The sequence below is a fragment of the Lissotriton helveticus genome, chromosome 3_1 (genome assembly GCF_964261635.1).
Source record: "Lissotriton helveticus chromosome 3_1, aLisHel1.1, whole genome shotgun sequence".
Lineage (NCBI taxonomy): Eukaryota > Metazoa > Chordata > Amphibia > Caudata > Salamandridae > Lissotriton > Lissotriton helveticus.
Genome location: NC_136061.1, coordinates 1,847,883,775 through 1,847,907,688, shown reverse-complemented (window position 1 = coordinate 1,847,907,688; position 23,914 = coordinate 1,847,883,775). Strand labels below are relative to the sequence as shown.

At 44.2% G+C, this 23,914-nt stretch overlaps 1 protein-coding gene across 2 annotated transcripts in view; it reads left to right on the top strand.

The window, feature by feature from the left end:
- Positions 1 to 23,914, top strand: part of AP2A2 (adaptor related protein complex 2 subunit alpha 2) — a 537,324-nt gene that overhangs the window by 197,888 nt on the left and 315,522 nt on the right. For both annotated transcript variants that reach the window (XM_078682786.1, XM_078682785.1), the window contains exon 2: positions 4,683 to 4,751. Coding sequence is in view for 1 of the 2 variants with exons in the window: in XM_078682785.1 (XP_078538911.1) it covers positions 4,683 to 4,751 (69 nt within the window). In the remaining variant the exon portion in view is untranslated. The remainder of the gene's footprint in view (positions 1 to 4,682; positions 4,752 to 23,914) is intronic.

Here is a 23,914-nt window from a genome sequence, read left to right as displayed (position 1 = left end):
GTTTGAGATCAGTGGGAGGGGATTTTCACTCCGTGGCAAACGTAAACATAGTGGGATGGAAAATCTGTGGGTCGAGCACGTGGAAAGACTTGGATGATTTTGGCAACTAACAGTTATGTCTTTGGGCGGTCACAGGAGTTTGTAGTTCTGAAGGTTCATATCCCTATATTCCCTTGATGGCCATACTGACAGCCTTGTATTTATAGCTAGGTTTGTTATTGTTAAAGGTAAATTAGCCACAAAAGCTCAAGGCAGGCTCTAAATTGATGCCCTACTCTGCTTGAGCTCGAGGTCCTCTTGGAACCTCGAGCCCAAAAGAGCCAAGCTTTCACAGGAGGAGATGTGGCCTAGTGGCGTACAGCAGCTGACCGTGCAACATGGGAAACCAGATTGCAATCCCTGCGTTGCCTCCGCATCCTGTGAATACTCTTCAAATTTCCATGTGCCAAAATAAAATGTAATCATTGTCTGTTCTTAATATAAAGCACTCCTGTCCTTGGGCAAAGCTTGCCCTAAGAAAACTGCCAACAAAAATAAAATGAAAATGTGAATTCAGGCTGTCATCCACACTAAAGTCATCCTGAAGGAATTAAGTACAAAGCATTACATGTGGACGTGAGAAAAAGATACCTATGTAGAGGATGAATTATATGGTTTGAAACTGGAAAACCTGGGATCAATACCAGCTTCCCTGTGTGACTTAACTGTCCGATACAATACTAGGCTAATGCATTATTTCACCGGAGGTAGTTTTTAAATGATCACACCTGAGAGCTCATTAAAATATACATGTTCAGGATGTGCGCGGTACAAAGTACCTCTTGTGTCTTATTTAATAGCCTACAATGTTGCTCCATCTAGGATAAGAATCTAGGCCACAAGAAGGGTACACATGACAAATGACTTGCCTCTATCTTCACTAATAGAACTTTCATCAGGACGGGACAGGATTGTTTCTCAGTTTTTGTTTAAAACATCTGTCTTTCAATAATTACTTCACAATGTAGAGATATTATCTGATGTACCAAGGTAAAGTAAAGTAAAGTCCACATTTGTAAAGCTCACAATCACCCGCAAGGGTCTCTAGGCGCTGGGGGCCGTCGGGAAGATTAAGCGAGCTATTGCCCAGAGTCACATGATGCTGGGCTAACCTGCCGCCGGAGCCGGGGATCGAACCGTGGTCCCCAGATTCCAGCGTCAGTCGCCCTGGCCGCGGCGCCACACCTCTCCCCACAACACTTCCCTGTGTTAAAGAAATACCTTTTTGAATTTTGATGACACGTTATCATATTTGTTGCTTAATTACATGCCAAGATATTTTCAAGGCTTGGATTCTGCACAGGCTCTTAGAGCCGACAGACGACCCTTAACGCGGCTCTTCCTTGGCTCTCCCTGTTAATTTGTTGGCTCGCCCACCTCTAGTTATTGTCCTGTTGTAGGTTGCGATCTTAGAATCTGATTTCCAGCACTAGACCTACTCGTGTGGCTCAGTGATCATGAGTCTGTATTAGGCAGCATAAGCTGTATAGAGTCTTAGTCAACACGTACCACAGCCTTTGTTCCCTTATTTCTGAATACTGCAATTTTTACTTCCCACAGGTCTTCGGGAACTTTAGACACTAGCCACTTCCAATTCAGTAGGTGCACATAAATAGGGATGTGCTCCTGTTCACAGCTTTAAGCCATGAAGCCAGAACCTGTGGCATCATGGAAACGAGGAGTGCATTCGGCACCAAGTGTGCATCTGTACCTCTCGCTTGTTAGCCGATTTATGGGATCTGTTACATTCATAGTCCATGGGTGTAGTAAGTAGACTGTGGGCACCAGTGTGCTGTTGGGAATAATCACATACTCTTACCTCATCTGGTTACTGCCAGCCTGGGTGCTGTCGTACATTCATTACAGGATTATATTAGTGTTCAATCAAAAGTCTCTTGGCAAGAGATGTCTGCAGTAAAGTAGCCCGGGGCCACCGGGTGCATAAACTCATAGCTTAGATTTTCCTATTGGACGTGATAGTGGAGGTGCCATTTCATCACTCCAGCCTGTGATGATGCATTTACCTATCTGCATTGAAGGGGTGCACACTTTTCAGAACATACATGTGATTATATGCAGCTACTGTTGACTCTCAAATCCCAATAGTTTCTTCGTTGTTGTGGTTCTCTGAACCATGTCTTGTGTTAGAAGAGCATATGAGGAGGACTGCATATCTATTTCTCTGTCTTCTTGACAGGTGACAGTTCAACTTGCCTTCTGTTGGAATGGGTTTCCTGTGAATTGTTGTTTCCTCATATTGTCCGGTGTCGGGGGGAAGGCTGAGGGAGAAATGTTTCCTTCTGCAGCACTCTGTGGCAGCAAGATGTGTGCCATAGGTGCTGTAATGTTGCAACAGTGCCGGAGGCAAACCTGGATCAGCCAATGAGTTTGTGATGGTATTCCCGGCAAAACCCAGAAGACACCTCTTGCTTGTTCTCTAGTTTTGAATGATCATTGTGAATGAATCATCTTATCCTCTGAAATTATCCAGACTAGAGATCATCATTCCCCCTTGTACTCCAGTTTCCTGAAATTGTTTCCCCAGAAAATGTAGGTTCCCCACTCACGTGTGAAACATATCTTTGGTACTATGAAATCTGTATTTGAGCGTGCAGTTTTCCATTGGCGCATGTTTAGTGAAACGGTGATTAGTATACGGCCTGGCACTTTTCTTTTAATTGATTTTGTGTGACTTGGGCATTAATGTCTCTGCTATCCCCTTAAATTCCCTTCTTTAGTGACTTAATTGCCTACTTCCTCCCTACCATAACTGTCCCATTTTTAGGCCTCGCTTACTAAACTATGCATAAACTGTTTGTTGCGAGACACATTGTCAGCTTAAGTGGGCTTAGAATCCTTTCAGCACTTACCATTGGTTGGCTTCAATGTCACAGTCCTTTACTTGGATCTTATTCGTAAGCTTGTGTGGGCTTTCCTTCCTCTTCTGGTGATTGTCCCTCCCCTGACTTATGTTCTTCCACTGCCCATCTTTCATGTGCTACTTTTTCCTTTCCTTTAAGCAATCCAAAACCGTGCATATTTACAACCTTTTCTCACTGGTGTACTTCTCCCCCCCTTTGCTCTCCGTGGTGCAATTTATTGCCCTCGTGCTTCTTCCACGCCTGCTGCTGTTGCTCTCACCCATTTACTTTTCTTCCCTCCTTCCTCTTTGCTTAATCTTCATTTATTTGCTTCATCGCCACAACCTCCTTTTAGCTTCCTCCCCACCAGTGCCCCCATGCTGCTTACTTCCGACCCTCTGTGTTGCCCCCCATCTGTTGCTTCCCTCACATTCTGTTGCCCCCCCCCCTTCTGTAGCTTCTCCCACCCTTGCCCTCCGTTATTCCACCCCTGACTTATGTATTGCTTCTGAAGAGCAAATAACCTATACAACGTTTGGATGAAAGTCGCTGAGGAAGAAATGATGCAGATCCACTTCCAAGGGGGAGCAATGGCACCATGAGCCACTGGACGAAAATTCACTGCATGGGGTGCCCTAGTGGAGGTTCTTTGATCATCTGCTTTCTTTAACTGTAGTGCTATACAACATGGCTGAAAGATATTGGCAAAGCAAGTAGCTCTTCATAAGCAATAGCTGTGGGCTTTGCTCTGCGAGTGCTTGGTCCTCTCCCACCCGTGCACCATGTTGAGTATTGGCGCCTGCAACAGACTTTTTCAGTGAGAGCCAACCAGTCAGCATTAAACTATATGGGGATGGGCCTTTAAGACAAAGGGGGTTGGACGATGTAATCCATAAAACAACAAAGAATACAGCATTCTTCCAAATGTACGACATGATAATAATACATGTGTTTGATTCAATTGTAATATCTAAATACATTGTCAAAAGCATTCTAATTCAGGGCATTGCCGATTTGTGAATCCGCATCAGAGATTGAACTAGATGTTTGTTTTCTTGATTGACAAAGACACCTTAAAAAGTGTGTATCCGTAGTGTACGTTTAGTTGACTTGTTGGACGTTTTAATGTTTTCATAAGCAACATAACAAATGCTGCAGACATCTTTACTGCCCACTTGAAGGCACACACATGCTTGAGTTCACACTTGGACTGGCCTCCTCCAATTTCCTGATTGTGCAGCACTACCAGTGCAGATCTTCCAATGTTGTTATTGAGCCTGACAGGGTCCCATGGGTGCAAAGCTACAATTTGAGTTGGGCGGGTTTCCCAGAGCAATTTGCCACATTTGAAGCATTACAATCAAACAAGCATTTGGGAGTTAACAGACTGCTGCCATTGGTTTGCATTTCATGGCCACAAGTAAAAACAAGTATGAGGCAAAATGTAATGTGTGGCTTGTTGCATACGAGAATGACTTTGAAGCATTCAGATTATCAAAGGTTTATTAAGTTGGGTTCTAACATTAGTGTGAACTGTTTGAGCGGGCAGAGTAGACTTCTGAAGGGTACGGGGTATCACTGTTACTGAGGAGGTGACATCCTGGCTATGAAAGTAGGAGCACAGTTTAGCAATGTCCCATTCTCCATAATTTGAAACTCCTTTTAGACTTCATTTGGAGAGAACAGGCTCTGCAAGCTCTTGCTGCACATACTTGGCCTTGATAATGGAATGATATTTTCCTGTGCTGTTTTTGATCATTTGCTCTTCTGTTTGCATTTCAGGCAAGAGTAAGGAAGCTGAAATAAAAAGAATAAACAAGGAACTGGCGAACATCCGATCTAAATTTAAGGGTGAGTATCAAGATTGATGCATCTGTGAGTCAATGCATGTTTATATGCGATGGATGATTACAGCCGTAGTATCTAAGAGTGAATTACCGATGGTAATGTTTGTGTCCTCGGTCTGTGCCCCTCCAATAATTTGACAGCTCTGTTCTCATGTATTCTGTAATCCATCCACCAGTGTGGAACCCCCTTGAACGTTTCCTCTTCAGGCTTTCACCATAACAAATTGTTTGAATTATGTTTTGACAGGAAACATGATCCTGTCATGTACCCTGAATTCTGAGTGCTCTGGCTGGGTACACTGGATTTCACCATTGACTTCTTAATTGCTCTCGTTTGTGTTCTTTTGATTTCTAAAGCGTAAGGTTGTTCTGGTTTCAACCACCAGAACTTTCCTATAACATGCAGCAAGCATGGACTACGCCAGTGGGTCTGATATTGGCTCCAGACCTTTTGGCTTTGCCAATACTTGTTTTCTTTTTAAATGATTTTCAAAGATCTGTCTGTACATGCACTTGTATGCCCATGCAGGGTGGACATTTTGAAATGTTTTCTGTAATTCTTTTTTATTGACTGCTGCAGGTGCACATGCAGACCTCCATGAGGTGCTATCTTTTAAATGATTTTATTTTTACACATGTAGCTGACCACGTGTGTGCAGGTTTATGCATATATCAGCAGCGATATTTGACTGATAGTAAAGCACTTTCAAAGGTGTGGGCATATTTTCTGGATATTAAACTGACGTTTGCTTTCAGCAATGGCTGCATCATACTGCAGTTGAGTTGTATGTTGGTTGGGCTTTGTCAGAAGGAGAATGTGATAGAATGTATTGGAGGTATCTCAGTGGACTAAGTGGCTTAGGGTGATAGCAGATGTTCATGCTGTTAAGCAAACTGTTTTCGTCTTCAATTAATTTACGATGAAAAGCCAAGAGTCATTTTCTGGCTGTTAGTCTTTCTGGGATTTGAATTTCAGGTTGGCAGGGCTAAAGAATGGATAGTAAATCCTGTCTCATTAGCTGCTAGGGAGAAGCCATAGCTAAACATTTCATAAAAGGAACAGTGTAGAGAAAGAAAAGGAGAGGGGCCTGAATGAGCTTTGTTGAAACCCCACTGCTTGTGATGCAGATGGGGTGTAAGAGCAGGAACAATAAACTGAGAAGGGATGAGCAGAGAAAAATGAGTAGAAACAATTGCCTTATGTACCATTGATGCCAAGGAAAGTTAGAGTAGACGGCTAGCATTGTGTGATGTCTGACTTTTAGAAAGGCTGCTGATGTAGGATGAGGACAAAACTGGTTATGGTGGGCTGAGACGAAATAGAAGTACAGCTGTGTTGAATCAATCTCTGTATAATTTGAGACAACAAGAAAAGAATGGTATTGAGGCTCTCTCCCTGGTTCAAGCGAAAGCCTTTGGTTAAAGGTATACTCCGGGAAACTGTTAAGCAGTTGGACTATTTGGGAATTCTATTATCGGAGAATTTGCGCTGGGGTAGTCCAATTCAGAAGGCTATGCTAATTTTGAGACCATTGTCTGGAGCAGTTTTGAAGTTTAGCTGTAAGGCCGGTGCTAGAAGTATCAGTATTATTTTGCAAATATAGAAGTAAAGAGCAGTGGCGGCCGCACTGTATAGTGTGGGGCTATGGGAGGTTTGTGAACGTTCGCCCACCCCAAGTAGCTGAGAATAACATCCAACTTTATTGAGGCTTAGTCCAGGCACCCCTCTAGCAGTGTTGTATGCAGAGCAACATTTTACCCCTATATCTGAAATGATCACCTCAGGCCAATTCTCTACTGGGTTAGACTGGTAAGAAATCCTAAGGGCGCAGTTTATCTAGAAAACCTAGTAGTTACGGCCAGTGGCACTTGCTGGGCCATATATGGTTGTCCCATGTGCAGAATTTTTGAAAGACCTACAGATGGTGTCCTTGTTGAAAGTACCTGGTAGAATCAGATATGATACTACAGATTTGATTAAAGAAAAGTATCATGAATACATGCAGATAAAAAAAATGGCAGGAGTTGAAGCCAGGTTATCACAAGCAATTATTTCAGCAATATCTATGGCCTACTATGCTTAGAATATTTAGACGTTCTGTACCCTGAATTGAAGCGAACACTGTACCTAAAATTCCAGTTGGGTATCCTCCCAACCTTGGATTTTCTTTATCTATCTATCTATCTATCTATCTATCTATCTATCTATCTATCTCTGCACAATCAAGACCATTTAATCCTGTTTTGCACAAAATATGATGCTGCACGGCAGATGTGGCTCCTCCCCCTTTTAAAAAACTATGGGGTTATGTGTTTAAACCAGCAATGGCGCTATGTATTAAATGAGATAATATGTAGGTGGTCCACTCCATAGATTCATAATTATGGGTTACATGGCCTTGCCTGAGAAAGTTGCCCTCCACACTAGGTATATGCTTAAGTAGATAGGCTCAGCGAACCCGGGTGTCTCCCATAATAGAAAACACTACTAGCTTTTGCATAATTAGCCCAAATCTGTACCATTTTTATGCACTGCACTTCTTCTCCCAAGGTTTGTTGGCAGAATGCTTACACTGGAATGTTCTCATACTTTTTAACTGACAGTGACGCACACGTTTTTCTGTCTTAGGATGTTGCCTCCGATGGTAATGTGCACATTTATTGTTGCACTGCACATTTATTGCATTCGAAGAAATTGTTTTTAGGTTGCATGCCTGTGATGTAAATGCGTACTTTTAGGATCTCGTTGTTCTTGCATTTTAATGGGTTCAATGAATTTGTTGATAGATTGCTGTGCATATGTTTTTATTGATTTTTTTTAAATATTGCATGTTCTTAAAGCATTTTAAGGCTATTAGCTGAAACAATAAAATTAATAAAACATTTGCATAGTTGAAAATTGTAGTTATACCCCAACTATGTAGTGATAGGTAACCCAAATGCCAAGTTACTTGGATTTACCATGGACACTAACCTCACCCTAAAGGAACACATTGCCAAAACCCGAACAGCCTGCTACCAACCCTCTCTCTTAAAGAAAGTCAAACTGTTTCTTCCTGAAAGGCACATCGGAATTGTTGCTCATGCCCTCGTACTATCTCATCTGGATGGTGTTCATGCCCTACTCCATGGCCTCTCAGACTCCACACTTGTTCCCATTCCGGGCTTCCTACACGCCTCCACACTTCTCATTTAGAGGCAGAAGAAATATGATCACTTTTCCCCTGCCCTGATAAGACTACATTTGCTCCTGTGGCTGGACTGCACCATCTTCTTAGCCAGCTGCATAATTTACAAAGCACTCTGGCTTATCTTGCAGAAAGGCTCAATGCCTCTGATGGTTCTTGGCACACTCACATCCAGGACCTCATTAGACTGCAAGTGTTAAAAAAGAAGAAACAAAGAAAGCAGGCCTTTTCTATCTATGCATCCACGATCTGGTGCAAGATCCATGTATCCATTAGGACTGCCACAATGAAGCTCCAATGTAGAAACTTTTTGAAGACTCAATCTTTAAAAAAGAGAACACAACAATGCATTAACTATCCTTGACCCAGCTTTCTCTCACATTACTAGTTGACTTTATTTTATGCTTGTCTATGCCCATGTATAAAGTTCTGCTGCTTTTGTTTAGGTCTGCGCTATGGAAATACCATATACATACATACATACATGTTGAGAACTGATTAGGCAATAGGTTTCTTGTAGAGAAGTTGCCCACCAAGGATTAAGAGCAGTGCACTACATGCTTTAGACAAGAAATTCGTGATGGATTTGAGAGCCTAGTAGAATGCCAGTGTGGCTTAATGATTTTTTTTTTTTGAGCGACAGAAAACTGTTCATTTAGATCATAGTCTTTTAAACAGTACAAAACACAATCGGGATCCAGATAATATGGACAATCTAAATTCTATAACAAATGAATAATTAAAATACTATACAAGTTAAAAGAAGGTTGCACCCTCAAAAGCATACAATTCATTAAACACAATTTACAAAGATCTCTGAATTCCTAAAGAAAATTCACAATAATGGGAGAGCCTTAAAAACATTTAAGATCAATGCCTCTCCTTCAATTTCTCCCTTACAAATTCTTTTGTTGGCTTCAGAAATTTTCCCAGTCCTATTACGATTTCTAACGACCGCTTATCTGTTAGTAAGCAAACCGCTTGGGCACGCAAATTTATCTCATGTGATAAAAAATATTGGGTGTAAAAACAATTTCCGTATAGCAAGGACAAATGTGCAATCAAGCAATATGTGCAAAGTGTCATTTCTTAGTCCTAGCCCACAATTACAATTATCATCTGAGCCAATCAATGCAGCCTTTATTTTTCCTTCTGTCTTCCAAGGGTTAATCCCAACTCGGGTCCTTAAGATTTCGTGTCTTAACCCTTGGTTGGGCAAAATATCCAGATACGTGAACCAAGCTTCATTTGCCCATGAGCTTTTTAACCACTGGACTGATTTTTTTTTCCCCTGACATATAATCAAGGTCCTGTGACCTTGAATAAGACTACCCTTGTTCCCTAAGCGTTCTCTTTGTGAATTCAACCACCAAGGATTGTTGAGAGTCTCACATTAAGGCACACTGCTACTTTCTGGAGGATTTTTCTCACCTCCTTTGCCCAACTAAGGCTACTTGTTTGAATCTCCTCTCTGCACCATTGTGAGACCTTCTGTATATCCCCTGGGTCCTGACTCTTCCAGAATCTTACCACGGCCATTTGGGACTGCGCACTCCAAGATATTACCCTCGCTCCATTCTGATTGCTTGGATCATTGTGCAGCTAGGTAAAGACATTAATATTTTTTAAATGTTTCCTTCTTCCTGATCCCACCCATATTTACCACTCGGGTAAAGAACCTCTGCCCCGTGCAGTACTTGCGGGGGGATCATTGCTTCAAATGCCTTTAACATGGGTCTGTGTGACATATCACCATATTCTTTATTAATTTTTTTTAGCCCACATACAGATGAAAAAGCTTTTGCTTTTTGAGCCTCCAGGTGAATGCGCTCTGTCAAACCAGAGGCCTAAGTATCTATATTCTTTAACTGCCTCCAATTTGTCTTGGCCTAAAAACCAATTCAAATTCTTCTGGCTCTTCCCAAAATATAAGGTCAAGAATTTTCTATCACAATAATGTTTAAAAACATTTAGATTCCTTAGGAGTCCTATTTCTGTTTGATCAAGGATCACTAGATCATCGGCGTAAAGGACACAGGGCACTTTATGACCACTCATTCTTGGGCTTGCGCTTCTTTCTACTTCTAATACTACATGGAGATCTGCTAAAAAAATTGCAAATAACAGGGGTGGCAAGACGTACCCCTGTCTGAGGCCATTCCCTACAGATATCTTATGAGTTAATGACCCCTGCATGTCTCTAATAACCTGGGCCCAATTCCCTCTATGTAACACTTTTAAGATCATCAATAAACCAACCCGGATTCCGTATTTTGTCATATCTTCCCAGAGTCTGTTACGATCCACAGAGTCAAAGGCTGCCCGAAAATCGACAAAGCAACAATGCGACTTCCCATTTTGCTCTATCGATTTCCGGGCCAGAGCCCATAGGGCAAAACAATGATCTATTGTGGAATGGCCTTATTTAAATCCACCCTGTTCAACTGGGATGATTGATCCCTGTACTGCCCAAGTTTTTAACCTACCTAATATTATTTTAGCGAAGATCTTTTCACCAATAGCAAGTAGGTTATTTAGTCTATAGTTCCTTGGTGCGTAAACATCCCCTTTCTTATGGATCGGCCTACTTATCGCACCCTTCCAGTTAATCGGCATTGTCCCTGTTTCTAGGATTACTGAGAACATTAGGGAGAAAAATTCAGCCTACCATGATGGCCGTGATTTTATTATCAAAGCTGGCAAGTTATCTGGACCAGCAGCTCTTGTTAAGTTTAGGGTCTTTATCGTAGTAAGGACATTTTCTACTGAAAAGTCTGGTTTTAGATCATCTACCAGGCCACTCCAGTCCCCTAATACTTCCTCTTCAATTTCTCTCCCCGAAGAATATAATTCCTTCAAATAATCCTCCCAGGCACCCTATTCTACCACACAATTCATTGAGGCAGCTGAGGGCTCTGTTGCTGATTGTACTAACTTCCAGAACAGTCGTATGTTCTTGTATTCAATAGCCTCCATCAGTTTTCCCCAACAAGTTTCCTTGTGGGCTCTTTTGGTACTATAAAGAAGCGTGGTATATTCTTTCTTTAGTTTGACATTATTTTCAGTCCTTGTATAATCAAATTGTTTACGCAATATGATTTGAAGGTCAAACAGTTTCAAAGGAGTGGGTAGCAGAAACAATCACAGTTCCGAGCAGCAGGGTGGAGTAAAAGAATGTACGAGTGCACAAGGAGATGATTAGTGGAATGCTAGGTTTGTTTGTTACGAGTTCTTTTGGAAAGGAGGTGGCTTATAAAGAGGTTGGACTAAGGTGTATTGCTAGTGAGAATCAGGACAGCCCATTGTGCAGTTAAATTGCACAGAGAAATGCTGTTGTAGTAATGAAGCCTTTGGTGTTCTTGAAGTTGTTTTTAGCCCACTTGTACGTGTACTGGTTGTACTGAGTTACAGGACTTCCTACAGCTGCAGAGTTGCATCAGATTCTGTCTTTGAGGGAGAGTTTGCTGGGATTACTTTGAGTGAAGTTATGAGACGGGGAGTGAAGGTGCAGGTGGGATGGTAAGATGTGCATGCCACCTGGATTGTAATAATAAAGGTGTTTAGGAGATGGCATCAAGTAGAAAATAACGGATGTGGTGGTTTTGCTTGAGGTAAGAGGCATTGTGAGATTCTATTTCCAGATTGTTCCTTATTGATAGCAACTGAGAGATAGGAAATGGAATTGCTTGCGGGTATATGAACTACACATCACTTGATGACGAGTGAGGCCCATAGTGGAGTACGATGATGAGGTGGATATAATAAAAATGACAGTGTTTTCACTGGAAGTAGTTCAGGTTGGAGCCAGTTTTGCAATGTTATTAACCAAACAGCAGTTTAATGACAAGAATATTTTCTTGGTGATACTTCGGTGCACTGGTGTAACGAAAAGTGAGGGGGCCTCCCTGCACGTTACTTAGGGGGGCCCCCCCGGCTCAATCAGGAGCTCTCCAGGCCAAAGTTTAGTGCCGAGGGGGCCCCTTGGAGCTAGGGCCCCCCCCGCACCACGTGGACTGCGGGGGCCTGTGTTACGCCCCTGCTTCGGTGCGTTAAAGGTCCAAAGCCCATTGTGGCAGCGAGGCGACTATTTTGTCCTGGTCTTAAAAGTAGTGTGCAGTTACTCTGCCCGAAAGTTTAGTAGAACCATTTATAGCTTAAAAGTTGAGAACTGTGATTTGTGAAAGTTTGGGGGATGGTGGATGTTGGAGGAAGGACTAAGTTCACAGACTTATTGAGGAGGAGGCAGGATAAATTGTGAAGTGTATTGGTGGTGTAAATATGGGGGTGTGAATGCCTTGCGTACATTTTTATTATTGGGTTTCATGTCAGTAGGGTCCTTTTTGTTTTGAGTATGTCTTTTCTTGGTAATTTCACCTGCGATGAGACCTGTTTGAGTAGAAAATTACTCACAAGAACTATGAGACTGAATGTGTACTGAGACTGCAGCCGCTGCGCTAGCAGTTTTACGTACCATTCAACTTTAGAAACTATGGAAAATACATTCAGCCGGTATCTTGCATGATTTTATTACTTATGTAAGGGCAAACCTCCCGTTTAAATTAATGCAGACGGCCACGCAACTGAATTTGGTGTCACAGGCATGGTTTTTGCTAGAATTCGGAATATTGCGTGTAGGGAAAAAAAATCACAATTTCTCCACCTCTAATGTAATTAATTACTTGCTTTTAACTTCATTGGACCTGCTTTTGGAATAGAATTCGACTGATGCCTGTTTGTATTTGATGCCTCTAAAAAACCTGTGTGAAACAAGGTCTCTCCCCTCGGTTTGCAGTTCTTCGGTGCACTGTGCAAATATGCCTCCTTTGTGTGCCACAGTGAAGAAAGATGTGCCAGTACACGCCCACCACACAGTAGGGAGCTTCAAAGTTAATATGTACTCTAGCCCTGTGGCGGCAGGATGTTAAGTTCTGTAATTACAGGGTGGTCTACTCGTGATTAGTGTGTTAGTATTCAGACTAACAGGGATAAAGGGAAGCAGGAAGATGTTTTATGTGCTTTAGCTTTACTTAGTGGACGAACCGCAGGACTTATCCATGGTGTTATAATGTTCGTTTTATGTGCTTCCTCTTAAACAATGACTTATTCATAATTGATTCTGCCCTCGCTCTACCTTAGACCCAGAGCGCCTACACTGCACGAAGAAGTGAAGGATAAGGCAGTAGAAACCTTAGTACCCCCCCCCCCCCCCCATCCTCTCCTTAGTGCAAGACAATCGCACATACAGGCGGCTCTTATTTACCCCTGCTTCCTTTTCCTTCTAGTTGGTCGGACAACATGGGTTGAGGGAGGAGTGTCTCCACCCTACTCCTCCCTCTTGGTTTCCTCCGCAGCATCCTAGCAGTGTGACAGGGATAGGTGGAACGCTTCTAGATGGAACTGGAAGCCTCATTTAAGTTCCTAACTAGAACCCTCACAAAAGTATTATAGCCGCTGCTGAGGGCTATACTGGTTGTTTAACGCCCTGAGTGTGGCTTGGGCCTATAACGAGTGTGAGGGCCTTTATCAACCAGTATAGCCTGAGGCAGAAGGAATATAAAGCTATCTGAACATTCCACCCACTGAGGATAGAATGTCCTAAATTAGAAAGGGGGAACAGAAAGCCTGGAACAACGATATTGTCTTCAGTGGAGTTCTCAGCATTTCAGTGTTCATAAAATAGTCTTAGAGCCCGAAGTAGTGGGCTCTACCGGCCATTAAATGCCCTCTTCAGCATCGACTCGTGCCTTTAACAAGGTTGTGGTCCTTTAATGGCCGGTAGAGCCCACTACAGAGGACTCTAAGGCTATTGGAACATTCCAGCTCTAGAGGGCAGAATGTTCTCGTTTGTAAAACAAAGGCCTCACGGAGCTCAAGGGGGTTGTATTCCCCTTGGGCTCTGTGAGGCTTTTGTCCACAGTAGCAGCTGTGAACAAACATTGCAATGTTGATGCTCCAGGCTTCTACCAGTCGTTAGCTGCCCGGAGCACTTCATTGTATTCAATGGAGCGCTCAACATTCCAATGTTCTAATATTGCATAGAGAATGGATAAAGTAATGTGATAGTGGCAGCAACACAGCAGGAGTGTCAGCTTTGAAGCACACAATTTATACCTGCATATTAAAATGCTCTGTACAGACTGGTTATCTTTGATATGAACATTAATGGTTGTAAAGCGCTCTGATACCTTCGGGTCTAGCTAGCGGTATATATAACTCTCAAAATAAATAAATAAATAAAATAAATTTGAGACAAATAATCGAGCAATTGAAAACTCCCACTTCTGTTATATAAACTGCTCGAAGGACCTCAAAAGGGGCAAATAAGTTCATGTTTGCATTATAATTCACAAGACGGAATGCAGGTCATATCCACAGGGAGGCTGGAGGCGAAGCTGGCCCCAAGGGGTATAATCACGAACCTAGTCTAATTTTCATGGAATCACACCACATGGTCTGATATTGAAAGGTTAGTAGTGCTCTTCATGGGGATCAGGGAAGCTTATCAGAAAGATGATGTTGCTAAAAGGGCCCTCTTGTAAAGAAGATGTGATGGCAAATGCATAGTTGCTTAGCTACACGAAACCAACGGAGGATATTCTGATGGTGAGAGATGGGAATTGGATTGTAAGACATGGAAGCAGAGGAAGCCGCAGCTACTACAAAATCATGAAATTTAGACTGGATCTGCTCATTGTCGTCTCTGCTGGATACAATGCTACGAGTGTCATCAGCATAGGACATTAAATAGGATTCATAGAATATGGTCTGGAAATCCATTGACATCATTTACAGGCAACAGAGAGTCGGGCAGGCGAGAAAAGTCAGGCACCCAACATTTAAGGGGTCAAAAAGAAGCTGTAAAGGGTTGTATTTGAAGTGGTTCACACTTGCCTTACAAAGATTTGAGGTGTGCCATGGCTTGTCCCTGGAGACTACAGTGGTGCAGATTGTCAAGAGAAATTATATCAAAGGAAACATTGAAGTTAAGTAAATTTAAGGTTGCCTTGCCCCTCTGATCTTTAATGAAGTGAAGATCATCCACAACAGCAAGGATTGCAGTTCGTATGCCATGAACCTGAGGAAAGCCAGACTGCACATGATTCAACAAGATGTTATCACCAGTTAATAGGAAGAGCTGCTGACCAATTTTTCCAATATTTGGGTGGTTAAGGTAAGAGATATTTAGGGTAACAGAAATACTTGGACGACCGCTCACCATCAGTTTTTTGAGGAAGAGGGCAGTTATGGCGTTTTCCAGCCTAATAGATAAGAACAGTGCGGAATTGCACTGGTCCAAACATGACCGAGAAAATAGTGTCTAAGGATTAGAAGAAAACATGAACAGGGCATGGGTTGCAGATAGAGCCAGAACTGAGTCAGTTAGAGGTGCAAACTTCAATAATATGGTATTTGTAATAGACACAGGCAGTGTACAGTGTCACTAGAGGAATGAAGTACCGAAATTATATTATCGTCTCCCAACAATTATCATTACATTACCAAATCCCCTTACCAATACCAATAAGCAGTCGGTCGGCAGTGTAGAAGGTTCAAGCGTTTATTAGACAAACACAAACTCTGCCAGAGGAGCTCCTTGCGACCTAACCCACGAGGTCTGCCAAGAAGACTGCTGGCACATTGTCAGCACATCACATATATACAGTTGCATTGGCATCATCATAGCCTAACATGGAAAAATACAAATTGGTACAAGCTAGTACAGTAATAGGAAAACCCATATAAGGCACACAAAGAGCTCCTTGCTTCGCTCAGGCAGCAAGGTCAGACGGGTGACTCCCTTCTGTCTTCTCAGAGACAGTCCACCCTGCACCCCTCCCGGAATATGCTTATCGGCCCTTCCTCCGCTAACTACGACCTTGCCGAGTCTAACGAGCTGAAACAGCAGTTTCTGCAACAGTTGGTTTCTTCCCCAGGAGCAGGGTTTTTAGAGGCAAATGAGAATAGGGCCTGTGCGTGCACGATATTAAAGAAGGCCATAATATGGTATTCATATAGCGTAACGTGGTGTGAAGCTAAGTAAAAGTAAATACCGCAAATACTAATGTTGTATGTCTACGGTGTGAGTCTAGGGACACCATGCTAATTCTAACATATCGATTATCAATACTACATGATCAAGAATCGATTCTAGTACCTCAAACCCTCCTTTTAGCGTGGTGGAGCTAAATAACGACAAACAGCTACTCCTCGAATATTTCTTCATCGATGGCCATTAGGTCATGTACCTCTTTCTGCAGCATTTGGGCTTTAATAGAGACAGGGGTTGGGACGCACAGCGTGGTGATACGGGAAGCACAGTAAGAACAGCAGGCAGGACCACACTGCATCAAGACACAACACGTAAAGATGATGGCAGCTGCGCCTCCTAAGATCAACATCAGCTTCCATCCCCACGTGGACAGGAGTCCCCAAAACCAACCTGACAATGACCAGGACCCATTTACGGTATGCATTTCAGAGGCAATGCGGTGCAGCTTTTGGATGGCTAGATGGACCGAGGGGGCGGAGTCAGGAATATACACGCAGCAAGAACTGCCGATGACACGGCATGCCCCACCCCGATCAGCTAAGATAACATCTAAAACCATACGATTTTGAAGCGCTACAAGCCTAGTAGCCTGAAGTTCCACAGTCAAGTTTGTTAAAATATCAGTGGTGATATTAATGACATTCTCCACTATTCTAGACAATCTCCTAATTTCCCTACTATTGAAAATAGGCCCCCAAAAGGGTAGTAGACCCTTACTAAAATCCGTAAATTGCTGCAAGGAGGTGTCTGTTTGATCAACTTCCGTCATATCGAACTGTCTACGTGATCTGTGTAAGGGTGCAATATGGGAACGGCTAGAGGTCACCTCGGCAAAGCTTGCTACTGGTGTACTTGTCACCGGGGCGGCTGTATTCCCATGATGGGATCGCATTGGGTATAACTGATGCGTTTTGTGATAGTTGGAGGGGGCCACATAAACAGGAGGAAACAGAAAGGATAGATAGCAACGTCCCCCCCAATTCCGTGGTAACCAAGTGTATGCGTGCTCCCCACACACAAAATACACATTGTGTGGGGTAATCAAAGGAGGGCTAATACGTTTCCGCAGTCGATAGGTATAATTGCAGATGCTATTCCCCATTTGTACCCTACCCATCCCTTGCACACAAAATCCTGCAGAAACATTCAAAATCGGGATAGGTACAGTGCGATCTCTGGTAACATTACGTTCAATGAAAATCTGAAAATCTTGTGTGGCATTAAAGTCCTTAAAGTCATACAATTCATCTTGCAACCAAGTTTTGTTCATTTCTGCTAAATACAGTTATATGCAACCTTGTGGGTCAATTGTCACCTGATTCCCATGTCCCGTTCTATTATAAGCATAGTGTGCTCGAACATAATCAAGAATAATATTATGCTCATTGACATCGAGGTCCCTGTGATGCTCACCCCCATGCCGGTATATTGCCAGGAACAGTTTGTACCAAGCTTCACAACTACCTAGATAAGACAGAGGGCGGGAGAGAAACAGATCATGATTGCGCACTACAGATGGCAGGAGCCCACAAACCCAACAATCCGTAGTGTTAGTAACATTGTGTGTTTGGTGCAACATTTCTATGAATACGTTTTTAGCATATTTCTGGCGATGTCTTTCTTTGTGTGGTGCTAGGGTGAACAGGAAATGTTCGGGGGGTGCAATGGTAGTTGGCAAAAACTTCTGTAATGGGTATTTATGTTCTAAATATACGAACAGACTCATGAACACAGCTACGATAACAGTTATAGTCACAACAAATGCTATTTTGACCTTCGTGGTCCATGTAGAAAACATCGGTTCATAAAAAGGTATGTATCGAGGCGCAATAGGAAACTCTTCTTCTATTATAACACGACCAAAAGGGTACATTGCTAGCTAAATGTTCAGAAATAGGCCTAGCAGTCCGACCTGCCAGAGGGTTCTTCTTTCCTGCGTCCGTCAGAGTCTCACAGGCAGACTCGTATCCCTATCCCAAAGTAGAAGCCGTCTTGCGTTAACAGAATCTTCTTTCTGAACAGAGCACAATGATCAAAAGTTCCAGCTCTCAACGAGTTCAGTCCAGTGTCTCGCTCAGCGCCCAGACCTGGAGTCTAGCAAGCCCTATCTTATGCAATGAAGTCCTTCCCTATCTCCTAACAATGGGGTCTGAGGCGCCGCGTGCCGGCTTCCTGAGCCGGAAATTGTATCGCTCGCGACCCAGCACTTCAGGGTCAGAAAAGAGCACACCCGGGGCTTTCCGTACTTGTGAGGTTTCGTCGTCTGGGGTACTTGCAACAGGATTCAAAGCTGTTGCACATTCACTTGCAACTTCAGTGGAGATCAAGTCATCTGATCTCGCCGATCCCTCCTGTGGCCTACGCTCAATTTCGCAGGCGTCAGAAAAGGGCACGAATGCATCAGCTCTTTCAGTTTCCTGTGTCAGAATTTCCCCTGGACGTGACCGCTCACCAGGGAGTGGAAGTGGTAGTCGTTTGAGATGCGAAACATGGATCCAATGCTTACGACCATCCACTTTAACCGCCGTCCGGGTGGCCAACAAAATCTGCCGTGGCTCAGACCATCTAGGAGCCAAGCTGGAGTCCCGCTCGAACTTTTTTACCAGGACCCACTGGCCGGGCTGCAAGCGATGACCGGGGCCCTCTGGCAGTGGCTGCAGTACAGAAGCTACCTGCTGATGAACAGAACGAAGGTCTTTAGTCAAAGCATAAAGATAATCAATCAACATAGGATATTCAATATCTGCAAAAGAACGAGGTCTAGGTACCCCCCACACGTTAGCAGGCCTCCCAAACAGTATCTCATAGGGAGAGAGACCCGATCGGGAGTGTGGGGTGACACGTAAAGACATAAGGGCTAGGGGTAAAGTGTCAGGCCATTTCAACCCCGTGCTCTCCTTTATTTTTGCCATTTTTAGTTTTAAAATGCCATTATACTTCTCCACCAGCCCTGCTGATTGGGGGTGTCGGGCAGCATGGAACTTTTGCTGTATGTGTAAACCCTTACAAATAAGTTGAACAAGGGCCCCATGGAAATGCCCCCCGTTGTCCGACCAGATCAAGCGAGGCAATCCAAAGCGAGGCACAAACTCTTTCAGGAGGGCCTTTGCAGTTGCCAAAGCTGTGTTTTCCTTGGTAGGGTATGCCTCGACCCATTTACTAAATGCACAGACCACGACCAGTACATACTTTAAATTGTTGACGCGTTCCATATGAATATAATCCATCTGGAGCACTTCAAAGGGCAATGTGGGTGGTGCAAAATTTCCGCTCAAAACAGTTTCTCCCTTTCCTGGATTATGCTGCAAGCAAACCATGCAATATTGGACCAAGCGGACAGCCGTCCGTTGGATATTTGGGTTATTCCAAACTGGATCTAAAAGCCCGCAAATACCTTTTGCCCCTATATGCGCGGGTCCGTGTGCCATGGTTACCACGGCCTGTACCAGTGCATTGGGCAATACCCACCTTCGTTTGTCGGTCAAGTCAATCCAACAATTATTTTCATCCAATCTCCCTACCTCGCGTTCCCATCTCTCTAATTCTGCGGAGGTGGCTTCCTTCTGTAGTATTCTCACACTTTCCATAGTATTATCAAATAGGCCAGAGTCCCCCCCCACCCATCTGGCAGAGGAATGGACATACATGGGTGACATCAGTGACTGTGCTGTCTGCTTGGCCACCTGGTCTGCAAAAGCATTGCCTTCCCCCACCTCATCCACTATTGCTTTGTGAGCACTACATTTTATGATAGCCACTTTCTTGGGTAGGGTGAGAGCATCTAACAACCTCAAAACTAGCTGTCCGTTCTGTATTCTCTGACCATGTGAAGTAAGGAAACCCCTTTCTTTCCACAGCCGCCCAAAACTATGGGCTACACCAAAGGCGTATTGGCTGTCTGTGTAGATATTGACCTCGAGTCCCTCACTCAGCTCACAGGCTCGCAACAAGGCCATAAGTTCAGCAGCTTGAGCTGATCGGTGGGGTACTCGGAGTGTTTCAACAACCGTTTTTAGGGTCGTGATCGCATATGCAGCTGTCGTTGTGCCATCTGTTAGTTTGAAACAGGAACCATCCACATATAGCTCCCCCTGGGGTTGATCTAAGGGTGTGTCCGTGAGGTCAATCCTACCCTTGGTCTCATCTTCTGTGCGATATATGCAATCATGTAAATCAGTGTCCTGTCCACTCGTAGGGAGCGGTAATAATGTGGCTGGGTTCAGGGTTGCGCATCGAGTAATTGTAATATGTGGTGCAAATAAGGTCAGCTCATACCCAGTAAGACGTGCACTCGTAAGATGCTGCGTTTTTGTTTTATTTAGTAAGGTGTCTACTGCATGCGGCACCATTACAGTCAAATTGGAATTTAAAACGAGTCCTTCTGACTGCCGGATTGCCACTGCCACTGCAGCCGTAGCCCTCAGACAGCTAGGAAGTGCTCTTGCAACATTATCCAATGTCGCTGACAAATAGGCGCACGGTCTTTGCTTACCTCCAAAGGCCTGCGTTAAAACAGACAATGAACAACCGTCGACCTCGTGTACATATAGTACAAAAGGTTTACGATAGTCTGGAGTACCCAGAACAGGAGCGGAGCATAAAGCAGATTTTAAAGAGTCAAAAGAGAGCCGACATTCATCCGTCCAGGGTAGGGGTTCATGCACATCTTTAGTAGTCAAATGCAACAAGGGTTTAGCCAGAAGGGAAAAATTAGGTATCCATTGGCGACAGTAAGATGTGATGCCAAGAAAAGTGCGAACTTCACGCTGCGTGCAAGGTACAGACATGCTAGAAATGGTGGTAATTCGTTCAGGTGTTAGTCGTCTACCCTCCTTCGATAAGAGATGACCTAAGTAGGTCACCTCCTTTCGACAGTACTGAAATTTCGATAATGATACCTTGTTCCCCTTAACAGCCAAATGGTGCAACAATTTAATCGTAGCTTCTTTACATCCGTCTTCCGTATCAGACGCAATGAGTAAGTCATCCACATATTGCAAGAGGACGTTGCCATCCGGCAAGTCCAGGTCATCCAACAGAGCCTTGAGAGCCTGGCTATATATACTCGGACTTTCAGTATAGCCTTGAGGAGCGCGACAGAAGCGGAAGCTGCGACCAGATATTGAAAATCCGAAGATCTGCCTACTATCAGGATGGATAGGAATGCTAAAGAAAGCATTTTTCAGGTCGATGACCGAAAAATACTGTGCAGTCGGAGGGATCATGGTGAGAATGGTAGTGATATCGGTCACCACCGGATACTGTGGTACCACTATTTTGTTAACGGCTCGTAAATCAATTACGAAACGATAGGCAGCACCTGTCTCCCCTCCATCATGGTTCCTCTTCAAAATAGGGAGAATCGGGCTATTGCAAACATTGGCATTCGTTTCTTCTACAACCCCTTTGTCAATCAGGTCCTGAATGATGTGCTGTAAAGCCCGTTCCCCCGCCGGCGCTATTTTGTACTGCGGGATGCGTGGTAATTTCGCACCTTGTTTCAATGTGATGTGAACTGGGGGGATATCCAGTTTACCCACATCCGCATCTCCTATCGCCCAAAGGGAAGTCGGAATGTCATCGAACTCCGGTGGGAGTCGTTCATTTTTCGTGAAACATTGTTTAACAGGGGTTACAGAGGGACGTATGGTTAAATAGACCCCATCCGCAGAACAATGTATAGTTGCATTCAATCTCTTCAGCATATCCAATCCTAACAAATTCTCTCCACAATTCGAAGTCAATAAGAGAGGAGTGTCAATGGTGGCTGGACCGATCGTAAAAGGGAGAGGTTTGGAGATGGGGCTTACGACGGGGACTCCGGAGAAACCCACCGAAACATTATTTCGCCCGGACAGAGCCGCCCCTGGAACCAATGATCGAGCAACGGAACTGTTCATTGCTCCTGTGTCAATTAGAAAATCCTCAGAGGTCCCAAATACTTCCCCTTTTACATAAGGTCCCCTTTGATTGACCGGAATTGACACTTGGCCCCCGCTCTGTCCCTGGCTGTCCTATGCTGGGACATATACATTGTCATTCCCTTCGTCATAGTCGCCATGGTAGTACTGTCTGTGCTGGGGATCATCGAAATGATTCGTTTCCAACTTGCCTGTCCGGTCGTCTCTGTGCATATCACCTCGGTCGGGGCCCCCTCGTCCTCTACCTCGTCCCCGAATCGTTCCGTTCTGGGCGGCCAAGTACGGACACTGTGCCTTCCAGTGTCCCTCCTCTTTACAATAGGAACACTGGTTGATGCCGATTGACGGGGCTCCTCCTGAACCCCTTCCTGTCCCCGCCCCTCTCGTCATTGGGCCCCGACTACCTCTACCTCCTCCTTGCCCTCGAACCACTTGCTGTAACAGTACTCGAGTCTTCAGATCCTTAACCTTTTTATCCACCTTATCTTTATTTTCATTTTCTCTATGCTCATAGTACTGGGCCATGCTTAGTATTACAGACGGGGAAGAGGTAGTCCAGGTACTCTCTGCCGCCTCCAGTCGTGCTGAAATTTCCGGGGCCAGGTTCGTAACAAACCTGTTAACGAACAACCTCGTGCCCCCTTCCGTTGCCAAATCTTGCCCGCTAAAGTCAATAAAAACCTCTTCGAACCTGGTAAAGAAGTCGGACACACTTTCGTCCTTCTTTTGTCTACAGGCGGACAGTTTGTCCCAGTCGACTTTTCGGGGTGGGATCAGAGTATGCATAAAAGTTATTATTTTCGCCGGAAGAGAAGTTATTTCCGCTCTTGGTTTGTCCCCTGGTTTGCGATCCTGGTCCCAGCCCCTTAGCTCCTCCCATGTGCCACCTAACTCAACATGACTAGAATTGTGCACCTGTCGCCATATATCAACCGGTACTAGTAGTCCAAAGAATAGTTCAACATCGGCTAAAGTCATTACAGCGGAGGCGGCTGCCTCAGTCAATTCTTTGTAGTATGCAGTAGGATTCTTTCGGGGATCCGGCAGTTGGGATTTCAACGCCAGCACCTCACTTCTCCTCCATGGAGTATAAACCCACTGTTCCTGGAACCTAGCCGCTACCCCTTGCCGTATGACTGTCTGATTACCATCTCGTTGTTCGGGGATCTCGGGATGATAGACGGGATGCACCTCTCGCATAGGGTGCTGCGTAGTCCACTGCGGACTCTTCAAGAATAATCTGTTTCGATATTGAACCAAAGTGTCTATATTCTTAAACACTTCCTCCGGTGTTAGACTAAATTTATGAGCCCAATCCCTGATAGTATACAGGATCTGAGGGGCCGTCCCATCCCTGAAGCTTGTTTCCCAAGACCAAATAAGTGAATTAGACATCTGGTATAGCACATGTTGTTGCATGACTGGTTCTAAATCCTTCACCGTACTCCATATGTCAGTTATAGTGTACACGTCATTCCGTATCCACTTAATTGCCTGATCTTCTAATGCTTCTTTTTCGCCATATTCCACAGCTGATCTAGTAAACAATCGCTTGCTGTCTAGGCCCCCTACAGCTCCCCTCGGGGTCTGTTCAGTTCCGCCAGGTGCGATGCAAACCTGGGGGGAATGTATCTCCGGCGTTGGGAAACTCGATTGCGACTGAAGGGATGTGAGTATTGGTGCAGACTCGGGGATAAGCGTAACCAAGGCCCCCCCATGAGGAGAGGAAACACCGTTATTCCGCTCTCGAGTAACGGAGCCCTGTTCCTCTGGCGCGGATGCCCGTGGCCTAGCTTCGGGCTGGACAGGTATTGCGGGATATATACGCTCCGGGGCATATGGCGGAGGAGGCCTTGCGCTTAACAATTCTTCTATCTCATCTTCCGTTCCCTCTCTAGCTACATAACATTGGTCTACTTGAAGTCTAAATTGTCTATCTGCAATTTCGATATTTCGTTCTATCTTGCTTTTGTCATATGCGATGGCCTTCTGAGTAACAGTCTGTCCC